Source organism: Onychomys torridus, chromosome 3, assembly GCF_903995425.1.
Source record: "Onychomys torridus chromosome 3, mOncTor1.1, whole genome shotgun sequence".
NCBI lineage: Eukaryota > Metazoa > Chordata > Mammalia > Rodentia > Cricetidae > Onychomys > Onychomys torridus.
The window spans coordinates 139,028,979-139,041,810 of record NC_050445.1 but is presented as its reverse complement, the minus strand read 5'-3'; the positions used below and the strand labels follow the sequence as shown (position 1 = coordinate 139,041,810).

Below are 12,832 nucleotides of genomic sequence, written 5' to 3'. Positions count from 1 at the left end.
GCTGTGAGTTCGAGGCCAGCCTGGTCTACAGAGCAAGTTCCAGGACAGCCAGGGCTACACAGAGAAACCCTGTCTCGGAAAACAAAACAACACACACACACACACACACACACACACACACACACACACCCCAAAAAATAAATAAATAAAGAGTTCACGGGCAGCCCAGTCTGCAGAAGGGGTGGGAGTGCAGAGGAGGAGATGGAGGGAGAGAGGGAGGAAAGGAGACAGGATGGAAGAGGCCCCGAGAGTGACAGAAGGAGAAGGCCCAAGAACTGGGATTTTCGGGGGACTCAACACACAGCTCTGCCCTTCCCCAGCCTCCTAATGCTGGATGTCACAAGTCACAAAACAGGTCAGTGCGCACCAATAAACCTTTGTATTATGCCTCCCAGCTGCGCAGGGAAGCCAAGTGGAAGTGAGGGCTGGGGGCATGGTGTCCATGGCCCTCAAGTCAGCACAGAAGGCAGCAGCTGGGGCTGGGATGGAGCTCAGTGGGAATGTGGTGGCCCAGCATATACAGGCAGTGGGTTCTAAGTTCTGAGTTTTGCTTTTTTGTTTGTTTGTTTGTTTGTTTGTTTGTTTTCCAAGACAGGGTTTCTCGTTAGCTTTGGAGCCTGTCCTGGAACTCGCTTTGTAGACCAGGCTGGCCTCGAACTCACAGAGATCCACCTCCCCACCACTGCCCGGCCTTTGCTTTGTTTTTGAAGATGACAGATGACCTTTTGTGTAGTTGATTCACCAAGGTCAGGGAATCTTCAGTTCTCCGACTGATGACCTAAATCCGGGAGATCCATTTTCTGTTCGGGCGTACCAGCCCTTAGCCACGCGCATGCTCACTGGAGCAGGGGCCTCTGCATCAAAGCCAGAGCCTATGGCTCTCTCACCTGCAGCACTTTCTCTCTCCTCCACCCCTGCTTACACACTTGCTTTCTTCTGCACACTAGGACTGGAGTTGCTTCAAAGTCCAAGTTCCCAGCCCACCTCCCTCAAATGTTCACCCTAAGCCTTTGAGAGTGGCCCAAGCCTATGTACTATGACACTGCGTGCTTTCAGAGGGCTGAATCCTGGGGGCACTGGATGACGGGTGTTCCCAGATTGGCGGGCTGGAGTAGCCCCTGACTGGTGGCATCCAGCCCAGTGTTTTGGGTGGTTTCTGAGGGTGGTTCGGTGAGCACCCCTCTAGCCCCGTTGGTAGCCAAAGGCCTGGTATGGAGCGGGGTGCCCAGGTTGCGGAGGGTGTTTCGGAACCCCTCAGCACTGAAGTAGTACACCAGCGGATCCAGCACGCAGTTGGCGCCGGCCAGCAGCACCGTTACCATCAGCACACCGCGCACCTGATCGCGGGCCTGAAGGCTGGATTTCACCAGGTTGGCTCGCAGCAACCCATACACTGCCAGCGTGGCGTTGTAGGGCACGAAGCACAGCAGGAAGATGACGAGGTTGATCAGCAGGAGGCGCACGGTCTTCTGTCGCCGCTGGCTCTGGGTGGCGTCGGGCCTCGCCAGCGTCCAGAAGACCCGGCCGGACGAATAGACGACAGCGGCCAAGGGCAGCAGAAAGCCCAGTGTCTCGGCCAGCAGTAGGAGCGGCAGCAGCCTGCCCTTCCACAGCTCATCGCTGAAGCTCTCGAAGCACAGGCTCACGGTGATGTTCTCGTACTTGCAGGTGGACGGGCTGTGCACGCGGGCGGCGGGCACGGCGAACAGCAGGATGAGTGCCCAGACGCCCAGGCAGAGCCGCCGCGCCACGCGGGGCCGCCGCAGGTGGCGCAGTCGCAGCGGGTGCACGATGGCCGCGTAGCGGTCCACGTTGATGAGCATCAGAAAGATACAGCTGCCGTACATGTTCATCTGGAAGATGGCGCCCGACGTCTGGCATAGGAAGTCCGGGAAGGGCCAGTGGTGCCGTGCGTAGTAGGAGAGGCGGAGGGGCAGTGACAGGGTGAAGAGCAGATCGCTGGCTGCCAGGTTGCACATGTACACGCTCACCACCGAGTTTACACGCAGCACACGCAGAAAGACCCAGAGAGCCAGAGCATTGAGAGGGAGACCAGTCGCCAAGACCAGGCTGTAGACCACCATATGCAGACGATGTGTACCCCGGTAGTCACGGCACTGGGCCACAGAGCTGTTGGTGGAAGAGGTGTTGGCTGAAGAATTGGCAAACATCGTGTCCAAGTGGGAAGAGAAACTAGGCTGAGGCATCATGGGGAATACTAAGGTCCGAGCATGGCATTCACCTCCAGGGTGGTAGCCTGGTGGCTATACAGAGTCTGTCCCAAAGCAAGCAGAGGCAAGAAGACATGGAAGTGTGGTCTATGACCTCAGAGGCAGATGATTATTGGCCAAGGCTGGACGCCTTTGGTGCCACAACTTCAGCCGTGGAGACCTGGGATGGGAAGGCAAGCCAAAAGTCGAGTTACTAGAGACAGAGTCATAGTCTAAATGCTTAGCTAACCTGACTGGCCTCTTTTCTCAGCCTCAAGGCTCTCTTCACTCCATCTTTCCTCATCCTTCGGCCAGACTAGCTTTTTCTAGCCCCTCTCTGTCATCCAGCGCCATGCCCAGCTCCTGCAGTCATGGATTCCCGGCAGGCTATGCGTGAGTGCTGGTTTGTCACTTGCCTGGCGTGGTGACCTCAGAGAAGTCATTCTCTCAATTTTGCTTTCCTTATCTGGGTACATGTGAAGGAGTTTGGCCTCTACTTCAAGACGCTGTTTGGACATTAAGTAAGATAAAATGCTTCATTTGCAGTTCTTAGAATCTGCCTCCCCTCCTTCCCTTAAATGCTTACTGAATCCTTAGAAGGTTCCAGCACATTCCAGCAATGCACAAAACAAAGGCCTTTTCCAACCCACCTACTTCACATTCCATTAGAGGAAAACCAATAAACCACACAAATAGGTCTGACTAGTGGGGAGAAGGGTTATGGAGCCAGGGCTGGTGCCCTATTATCTAAGGAATAAAGTTCAGACTCTCAAGTCCAGAACAAAATCCCAGTGCTGTTCATCATCCATCTTCACCTTTTCCCTTGTGGGCTGGGTTTGGTCAGAGAGACCCAGCTGGGTTCAGCTTGACCAACCCAGCCCTCCATTTCCTCATCTGTAAAATGGGAAGAAGAATATACTGGTGTATTCCAAGGCAGTTGCCGTCAGCCTTGGCCAAAGGCACGTGAAGAGAACTTTAGCTTTTCTGTCAGAAAGGTGGGGGAAGGTCCCAAGGCAGCGGTTCTCAACCTTCCTAAGGCGGCAGCCCTTCAGTACAGGTTCCTCATGTTGTGGTGACCCGACACCCCCCCCCACCCCGCCTACAAGCATAAAATGATTTCATTGCTACTTCATAACTGAAATTTTGCTACTGTTATGAATCACAATGTAAATATCTGATATGCAGGATATGATATGCTACCCACAAAGGGGTCTCAAGCCACAAACAAAGAACCGCTGCCCCAAGGGCTGAGCTTCCCCAGGTACTTCTTGTGTGAGCCCTCCTTACTAAGCCATGGGACACTCCTACAAGAAAACCAATTGGTGTACCAAGAACAGCCAAGGGGTAGAAAATGGACAAAGTAGGATCCTAGGGCCTCACCTCCCTCATGTGCAAGAGGTCACAGGAGTCACCTCTCTACCTATCCCTGCCTCATACACAGTTGTGTGTGTGTCTGTGTGTGTGTGTTCAGTGCAGTGACCGAGGAAGCCAGAATCCAGGATCTCCTGGAGCTGGAGTTAAAGACCGTTGTGAGACACTGACATGGGTGCTGGGACTTGAACTCAGGACCTCTGGAAGAGCAGCAGTGCTCTTAACCTCTGAGCCAGCTCTGCAGCCCCAAGGCCCAGCATTTCAATAAATAAATTAGTTTATGGCACTAAGTTGTAAACCTGACTATATCAAATTTATGGGGGCTTTTGTTGTTCTCTCTCAGCAACCAGCATCTCATGATTTGTCGGAAGCATAGTCAAACAGTTAAAAGGGGATAAATATTTCCTCCATTAAATACCAATTTCAATAATGAAAATACAGTCAGCCCTCCATGTGTGGGTTCCGTGTATACAATATATGTTCAAGTAACCTCAGAGAAAATAAATGTTTTTAAAAATATGCGTCTGGGCCTGGTGGTAGTGGTAGAGGCACATGCCTTTAATCCCGGGGGAGGGTGGGGGGGGATGGGGGGGACGATGATGATGATGACTGCGGATCTCTGTGAGCAAGTTCCAGGACAGGCTCCAAAGCTACCCAGAGAAAGAAACTGTAGTGGATAGGCATCCCAGCATTGGCCTGGAAGTTCCAACCCCCACTGAGGCTTCGGTAATGGTCACACCCACAAGGCGGGGCAGAGGAGGAAGAGAAGACGAAGGATCGGGAAGAACTCACTCTCTTGGTTCCGGGACGCCGGACGCGAGAGGTGGACCGAGCAGAGTTCTCCAGAGAACGCCGCCGCCGGACTACCCTCTACCTTGCCAGACTCTGCGACCTACCCCTTCATTTGTAAGTTACCCCACAAAATAAACTTCCCTTTTAACTACGTGGAGTGGCCTTAATATTTCCACCAATAAGAAACCCTGTCTTGAAAAAACAAGAATAAATAAATAAATAAAAATATGCGCTGGGCAGTGGTGGCACATGCCTTTAATCCCAGCACTCGGGAGGCAGAAGCAGGCGGATCTCTGTGAGTTTGAGGCCAGCCTGGTCTATATATATAGAGAGAGATCCAGGACAGGCTCCAAAACTACACAGAGAAATCCTGTCTCGAAAAAAACAAAATAAACAAGAAAAAACAAACAAACAAACAAAAAGCTAAACCAGGGGCCAGAGAGATGGCTGAGTGGTTAAGAGCGCTTGCCACTTTTGCAGAGGATGTGGGTTGCCAGCACCCACATGATAGGATTACAACTCCAGTTTCAGGGAATCCAATGCCCTCTTCTGAGGTCCATGGATATCAAGCACACATGGTACACATACATATATGCAAGCCAAACACTCACACGACATAAAAGGAATAAATCTGAAAATGTTTTTAAAGGCAAGAGCAGCAGGAATTTGAAGCCAGCTTGGGCTGCAGTGTGTGAGGCCCTGGAGAGAGAGAGAGAGAGAGAGAGAGAGAGAGAGAGAGAGAGAGAGAGAGAGAGAGTGCTGCATCTGAGTCAGGCTTGGTGACCCTGTCTGTAAACACTTGAGGGTCTGAGGCCAGCCTGAGCTACTCCAGACCCTGTCTCAATAAAAGACAGGTGTGGTTCCTCACACTTGTAATCTCAGCATTTAGGAAGATTGTCAAGAGTTCGGCCTAGGTTACAGAGTGAGGCTTTGTCTCAAAAGCAAAGCCAACCGAACAGATTTCATCTAGCTGCTTGGGATGCTGAGGCAGGATTATCACCTGAACACAGGAGGTTAAAAACAACTATGGGAACACAGCAGGACCCCATCACAGGAAAAAAAAGGTGTCTGTCTTGAATATATATACTTTTCCCTTGTCATTTCCCCCCAAAAAACTACAGTATGGAAGCAGTTACAAGGTCTAGCATGTGGTAATCACAGATCTCAGGAAGCTGAGGCAGGAAGATCCCAAGTTCAAGGTCACCCTGGGCTATAGAGGAAGACCCTATATCAGTGAGTTCAAGGCCAGCCTGGTCTACACAGCAAATTTCAGGATAGCCAGAGCTACATGGAGAGATTCTGTCTAAAACAAAACAACAAACAAACACAAACCTTTAAAAAAAGAGTATTTACTGCTTTTCAAGAGGATCTGGGTTCAATTCCCAGCACCCACATGCAGCTCACAACTCTTTGTAACTCCCATTTCAAGGTATCCAATGCCCTCTTGGGCTTCCATGGGCACTACACACATGTGGTACACAGTCACACATGCAGGCAAAACACCCATACACATAAAATAAAAGTAAATCTTAAATTTTTTTTAAAAGTAGGGTGTGGGGCACAGGTCTGTAATTCCAGAGGCTGAGGCTGTACGATAGACTGGGCTTATATAGGGAAATATAATAGGCCTATGTAATATGTAATATATAGGATTATATAGGGAAACCCTTTTGAAAACACAAATGCAGGAGGGCTCAGTGTCTGCGTGCATGTGCTCATGCATGTGCACACATTTAAAGGGAAAATGGAACAAAACCAACAAAAATCTATTTACATTGTGTTACGTGGGTTATAAGCAACCTAGAGATAGATGGTTTGTGGGGGAAGGGGAGGACATGGGGTCTCAGGTGACCTAGACTACTCCAAAACTAAGTAGCCAAGGGTGGCCTTGAACTTCTGCTCCTCCAGCTTCTATGTAACCCATGTGCTGGGGTTACAGGCAGGTAATACCTGACCTGGGCTTACAGACAGACAGGACAATGTGTGTAGGATTTACTCCTCCAAAAAACACTGGCATCTGAAGGGGTCGGAGATACTAGTATCCCACGGGTACTGATACTAGTTACCAAACCAGATGTCGCCCCTCACCCCGTGTCCTCTGCCAGCGAGTTCTGCACATACCCTGTGCTTTCGGGCCTCTGCCATGGCAGCTGCATGTCTTCAACCTGGAATGTCCTTCCTCCCTCCTGTTCGCTACCCGATGAACCCGGTCATTTTCCATGAGGCCGTTTGACCCCCTTCCTGTCTCTGTCTTCCTCAGCAGGGCAGCTGTGGTTTAGCCCCTTCCATGCGCTAGCCAGGATCTAAGGTCCACAGACACAGACACCTCAGCTGTTCCTACATGTATGGTGACAGCCAGTGCTTAGCCCCTCGCCTTAGGTTGTGAGCTATGAGGAGGGGGGGCGGAGGCAGCAGTCACCGCACCCCAGCCAGGCTACACGTGTAGTCTCTAAGCCTCCCCCCAGTTCTTTGGTTTTTCTGGTTTTCAAGTCAGGGTTTCTCTGTGTAGCCCTGGCTCTCCTGGAACTCACTGTGTAGACCAGGCTGGCCTCGAACTCACAGAGATCGGCCTACCTCTGCTTCCCAAGTGCTGGATCTCCCCGCAGTTCTTTCTTTGAGGTAGGTGTTTGTCCTCATTGTTATAGGAAAGGGAAAAAGCACAAGTTCTGCTCTCTGAGGGGAGGAGGCGCGACCCACATCTTGGACTGCCCGGCTCAAAGTCCAAGCTGTCCACTGCAGCTCCCAACAAGAGTGAATAGGAGGATTGTGAATGGGTGCTGCATAGAGTACCTGGTCTTTTGTAATTGCCCATATGAAATCTATGCCCATGGGTAACATTTCATTTCCTCATTTGTCCGATTGACATTCATTTCAATAACCCACTTCCTCTTCCATCCTCTCGGCACACTGATAGCATACACCCATCTCTCTCCCACACACAGATCTGCCTCTTTACAATTTTCTCTGAAGTACTTAAGCACTTAAGCAAGGAGTAGTGTACCTTCCTGAAGTCCCAGCTACTCAGGGGGGCTGAGACAGGAGGAACTGGGGAGTGAGGGCCAACCTGAGCCAAAAGGGACACCTGGTCTCCAAAAGAAAAAAGCCATTTGGCTTGCTGCTTTTAAGTGCTTTTAACCCTCCCGCTGTCTTTGTGTGTTTATCCTTTCCCCCAACTAGATGGTAAAGCCCCAGGGTGAGGACCACATTCTTAGACACACACTTCAGCCCTGCACCTAGGTCCCCTGAGTGAATCTCTTTGGCCACTTGGAAAGAAAATGGTTCCCATCCAGCAAATTATTAGCTTATTTTTAGTGCTACAGTAACTACCTAACCATTACCATGCTTCTGCCCCTGCTCTTTACTGACTCCCAGGACACCAGGTCTCTGGGAGGCCCTATGAAAACACTTGCATTACAGTTTCAGGAAGGGGCTGGGAGATGGTGGGCGAGGGCTTGTTCCCATCTTGTGGAGAACCAGGGTTCACTTCCTAGCGCTCTGTCAGGTGGACCAGAACTCGGAGCTCCAGCTCCAGGGACTGCAGCACCCCTCCTCTCAGACGCTCGTCTATACATTATTTTACAAATTAACAGGGCTGGAGAGATGGCTGAGTGGTTAAGAGCACTGGCTGCTCTTTGAAGGGATCAGGGTTCAATTCCCAACACCCACATGGCAGCTAAAATTGTCTGTAACTCCAGTTCCAGGGGTTCTGACACACTCTTGCAGACATACATGCAGGCAAAACACCGGTGCACACAAAATAAAATTAAACCACTAAAAAAAAATCAATAAAAATAAAAAATTCAAAAATCCAATAACAATTTATAAGCCAAACAGCAAGAACTATCTTGAACCAAAACCTTACGGGAAGAACATTCTAGATACTGAGTGCAAGAATGCGTTTTTTTCCAAGAATGTCAATTCTTTCTCCTAAAACAAGTTTCAAAGTTTAAGTAAATCAGAATGTGAAAGACTATTTGAGCTGCCACTTAAAGGGAAATGGTGAAAGTCTCATTACCCCATTCCACAGAGAAGTTCTTGGGTTTCTTTACGGTGAAAAAGCTATCTCTTTCTAGTAGAGGGAAAGGCCAAGCTGCCAAGATCCCTGCCTGGCCCCTTACCCCATCCCGCTCCTTTGCTGAGCCCTGGCGAGGCTCCTGGCTCAGGAGATGTATGGGCCCAGTGCCAGGCCAGATGGTAAAGACGGGGAAAAAACTGCCAAAGAGGAGGCAAACAGGAAATGGAAGCAGGGGTGTAGGTGTAGGGGAGAGGTAACACAGACCCTCTCCCCAATTCGGTCTGAAGAGGCCAGGCTGGAAAAAAATCGACGTAGCAGCTACCTCTGAAAAGAAGGAACAGTGGAGTTTCATTTCACCAGCTAGGAGGAGGGCCATGGAGGCTTACACAGCTTGGTAACATGGACACTCACTAATGTCACATAAGCACATCATGACACACATTTTCATACGCAGACACACGGAGGCATGCATACATTAGCATACAAACCAGTGTCTGTGTCCATGCTTTGACATTTGCACAGCCACATGGGCCAGAGAAGAAAGAGAAGCTCTGTCCCCTGCCTTAGGGGAAATCTTAAACAGATGCACTGAGAGCCAGGTTCCTTCATAAGCACATGCTCATACAGATGTATGCAACAATACCTCAGCCCACAGGCATGGAGAGCCAAAGAAACCACGATCCACATAGAGGAACCAGAGGCACAATGCTTTCCACCCTCTCCCTGCTCAAATCAGAGCAGGCCAGTTGCTCAAGGTGTCTTTGTCTTTGGGATCAAATGTGCACATCTGGGGCCCACATTCCTTACCTCCTCAGGACCTCTGGAAGCTGTCCCATTGCCCTCTGAGCTGGGCTGGGTGCTGCTCTTAGCTGAGATAAGGGAGCGGGGCAGGGCTATTTTCTGCCAGGGGCAGGAAGTAAGAACCCAGAGTAAAGTGAGCAGGAGGCTAGCTCATGATTGCTGCTCCACGCTGCTCCCCATGCTCTGCCCAAGGGGGCCATCCTCCCCAGCATGCAGGCAGCAGACATCACAGTGATGAAGACCGGAAGAGGCTGCCCACCACTGTCACTGTGTTCCCTACCTTGCCTCTCACATGGCCAACAGATGCCTTGCTCCTCGACTCCCATCACCAATTCATATCTTTCTGCCTTCTCCACAGGGCCAAAATTCAGGTCTTTGTGCCCAGGATTACCTCTGGGATAGCCTCAGGTCATTTCTCAGCCAAAACACAGGAAATAGCATACCTCTTTCTAAGTGTCTAGGTGGCCAATTAGACACTTCCTCTCTGCTTCTGTTCGAAGTGTGGTGGGGGGAGCAGCAGGTGCACCTCTCCCCTGACAGGTTTAGGTGCAAGGATGACCTCATATCCCTTCACTGAGCTCCCCACGGAGCCCCTGGGTAAGCTGAGAACTCTGTCTTAGATTGTTAGTTCTGCCCCAGCCCTGGGCGTGCTGGTATACACTTGTGGTGCCAGCACTTGGAAGGCAGAAAGCAGGAAGATCACCACAGGTCCCAGGCCTGGTCTACATGGCCAGGTCAGACCAGGCAAGGAAACCCTGTCCACTGGAGTGTGCACACTTTTCTACATAGTGAGTTCAGGGCAGCAGAATTACATGGTAAGACTTTCTCTCAAAACAAAACTAAACTCAAAGGTGTCTTCCGGTCTTTCCTGTGCACAGGTTAGTCCTGCCAGTCAGCTTCTCCTGAGACTGAGGGCCAGGGAAAAGATGAGGAGGTTTGTGGTTTGGGGAGTTCAAAGTGAGGGCGCCCTACCTAGAAGGAGATAGAGTCTGGGGACACCAGAAAGACAGAAGAGACCTCCTGTGGCCCAGGTCACAGAGATATCCATACCTTGACTTCAGGCCCAGGTATCCTGCCTCGTCACTGGGGTCTTGTCTTCTCTCTGCCCAAGGCTGCCCAGCTTGCCCTCTTTCCTCTAAAGCCTTTCTCTCTCTGCTCTTCCAACATCGACCTCAGCCTCAGTCTCCCTCCGGGCACAGCGATCTCCCTCTCTACCCCTGTCCAGCTCTCCTCAAAGGGTTTCCCTTCCTCACCCCTTTCTTCCTTTCTTCTTGAGATAGGGTCTCACAGTGTATCTCTGGCTGGCTTGGAATTCATGACAATTCTCCTGCCTCAGGCTCCAGAATGCTGGGAATACAACCATCCTTCACAATGTTTTTCTGGGAAAGACAGAAGTCAAAGGTGGCCCAGAGCTCAATAATTCATTTCCCTGATGTGCAGATGACAGCTTACCTGCCTCTCCCTCCACCCTACCTTCCAAAGCTAGAAAAACAGGAAAGAAAGTCCCAACCCCCAAAAAGTCACTGCCATAGGCTCAGCCCCACGCTGATCTGTGCCCTGGGTGCATTTTACCCATGCTTCAGGCCTGACAGGTCCTGCCTCTTCTGAATAACCTCCTGGAGCCTTTTAGGCTGGCTGACCTTTCTCTGAACTCCATCATACCACTGGCCTCGGAGGCCCACACCCTTTGTTTTTGATGCTGAGGATGAACCCAGGGCCTTGTTCACACTAGGCAAGTGCTTTGCTTTCCAACTACACCAATATTCCCATCAGCTCTCCCCTCCTCTGTTGTCTCCTCCTTGGCTTATTGTTGTTGTTGTTGTTGTTGTTGTTATTATTATTATTATTATTATTATTATTATTTCCCTGGACATAAAAGGTCTCTGTGTCAATGGGCTACATACTGGGAGGAGTAGGGTGGGAGAGCAGGTGGCATCAGACAGCACAGACTGAGCTGTCCTCTAGTGTCTCTGGTTGTTTGGGAGGTGAGGTTCACTGTCACATTCTTTGCCCCATTTCCCCTGGGGCTATGACTTCAGTTTACCATAAATGAAGCATTCTGGAAGTACGAGTCTGTGAGCCCCTTTCTTGTCATTGGGCCCCCAAAACCATAGGCAGTAGGCAGGCAGTGGCCTGCACAAGTATGGCAAAGGTCCCAGACAGCCTTCCACAGGTTCCCACACATGCACAATAGCTCATCCCCCTGCCCGCTTTATGCTACTCATGAGCCATGTTCTGTCAAAGCCTTGGGGACAGAGAGACTGTACAGCCCAACACCCTTCTATTACAGCATTTCAAGCTGGGGTGGTGCTTCCTCAAGACCCATTGAAATATAGCTGGAAGGGCTGGGGGTAGCTCAGTGGCAGAAAGATTTCTAGCATTCTCAAGGCCCTGGGCTTAATCTCTGGGACAGCAAAAAATAAATAAATTTAGATCTGAGCATCACGGCACACTCGTGTAGTTCCAACTATCAGGGAAACTGATAGAATGGGGGGGGTCACTTGAGGTTAGGAGTTGAAAACTATCCTAGAAAGCATGAGATTTCATTCCCCCAAAGGGTCAGGAGACTGGGGGTGTAGCTCGGCCAGTAGAGTGCTTGCCTAGCATGCTCTGGGTTCAATCACCAGCACTTGCAGAAATCTGGTGTGGTGGTCCCTGGCTATAATCCCAGTACTCCAGAGGGAGACGGAGAGGGATCAGGCCATACTTAACTTATACTCATTCCATCCCCAGCACCAAATAACCAAATAAAGCACACCTTGGTGGCCAGGGAGGGCTGTCTTTCCCAATCAGCTCATTAACCAACTTAAATCAGTTAGGCTCAGTATCTTCCAGGTTAGGACCTAGCCCTGCAGGATGAGTGGATGTAAGGGGAACAAATTTCAGAGCCCTCCTCAGAGAGCTCAGGGTCAGCATGAAAGCGGGAGCCTAAAGCTTTAGAGGAAGACCCTAAGGTGGCCCACAGTGGGGCTTCAGACCTTCAGGTGTGTAGGGCATATTGACTACCTGCCTCTTCAGGGTCCCTAAGGAAAGATCTCTCCACAGGGTCCAGCCCCCCGCCCCCCGATTTCCTTGTCACTTTATCCAAAAGGGTTCCCCAGAGCCTATGGGACACCCATATTCTCTATCCTCACCAAGGTCCCACATTTCTGGTGGCAGCCCCACGTGTCACACCCCCATACCTGTGCTCTGAGGCTCTTCCTCTGCCGCTGCCCCAAGACTGCTTCCGCTGACACTCTGGGCTGGGCTGGTAGGACCTGCTCCTGGGCGGCCCGGCCCCGACACACCCACCTCACAGATCTCAGTACATCCCTCCCAGCTCTGTGCACTCACCCAAGCCCACAGAATCAAAGAGGAGCGCAGCCTTGGCCACCTTCACAAAGAGGTCCGAGAAGGAAAACCCAGCTCTAACTCTAGTTACCCAGCTCCCCAACTATGGCTCACAGGCTTGCAGTTTCCGGGAACTCTAGGTGACACACCTACCCAACCTACCCACGAATGCCTGATGACTAACCCCCCCCCCCACCCCCATGCTGCTCTCACCTGTCTCCTCCCTGCCTGTCCCTCTTCCTCTCTTAGATCAGCTAGGTGGTTTAGTTCATGTGGTTCGTGGTTGTATCTTCCCCTGCCTGGGGCTCATGGG

At 50.9% G+C, this 12,832-nt stretch overlaps 1 protein-coding gene across 1 annotated transcript; it reads right to left on the bottom strand.

Annotated features, from left to right (window-relative positions):
- Positions 1-667: 667 nt before the first annotated feature.
- Positions 668-9,244, bottom strand: Lpar5 (lysophosphatidic acid receptor 5). The gene is made up of 2 exons (XM_036182212.1): positions 9,196-9,244; positions 668-2,391 (listed from the first exon to the last, which is right to left on the bottom strand). Exon 2 carries the CDS (start codon positions 2,208-2,210, stop codon positions 1,053-1,055), a length of 1,158 nt encoding a protein of 385 aa, XP_036038105.1. The 5' UTR covers positions 2,211-2,391; positions 9,196-9,244; the 3' UTR covers positions 668-1,052.
- Positions 9,245-12,832: the final 3,588 nt, after the last annotated feature.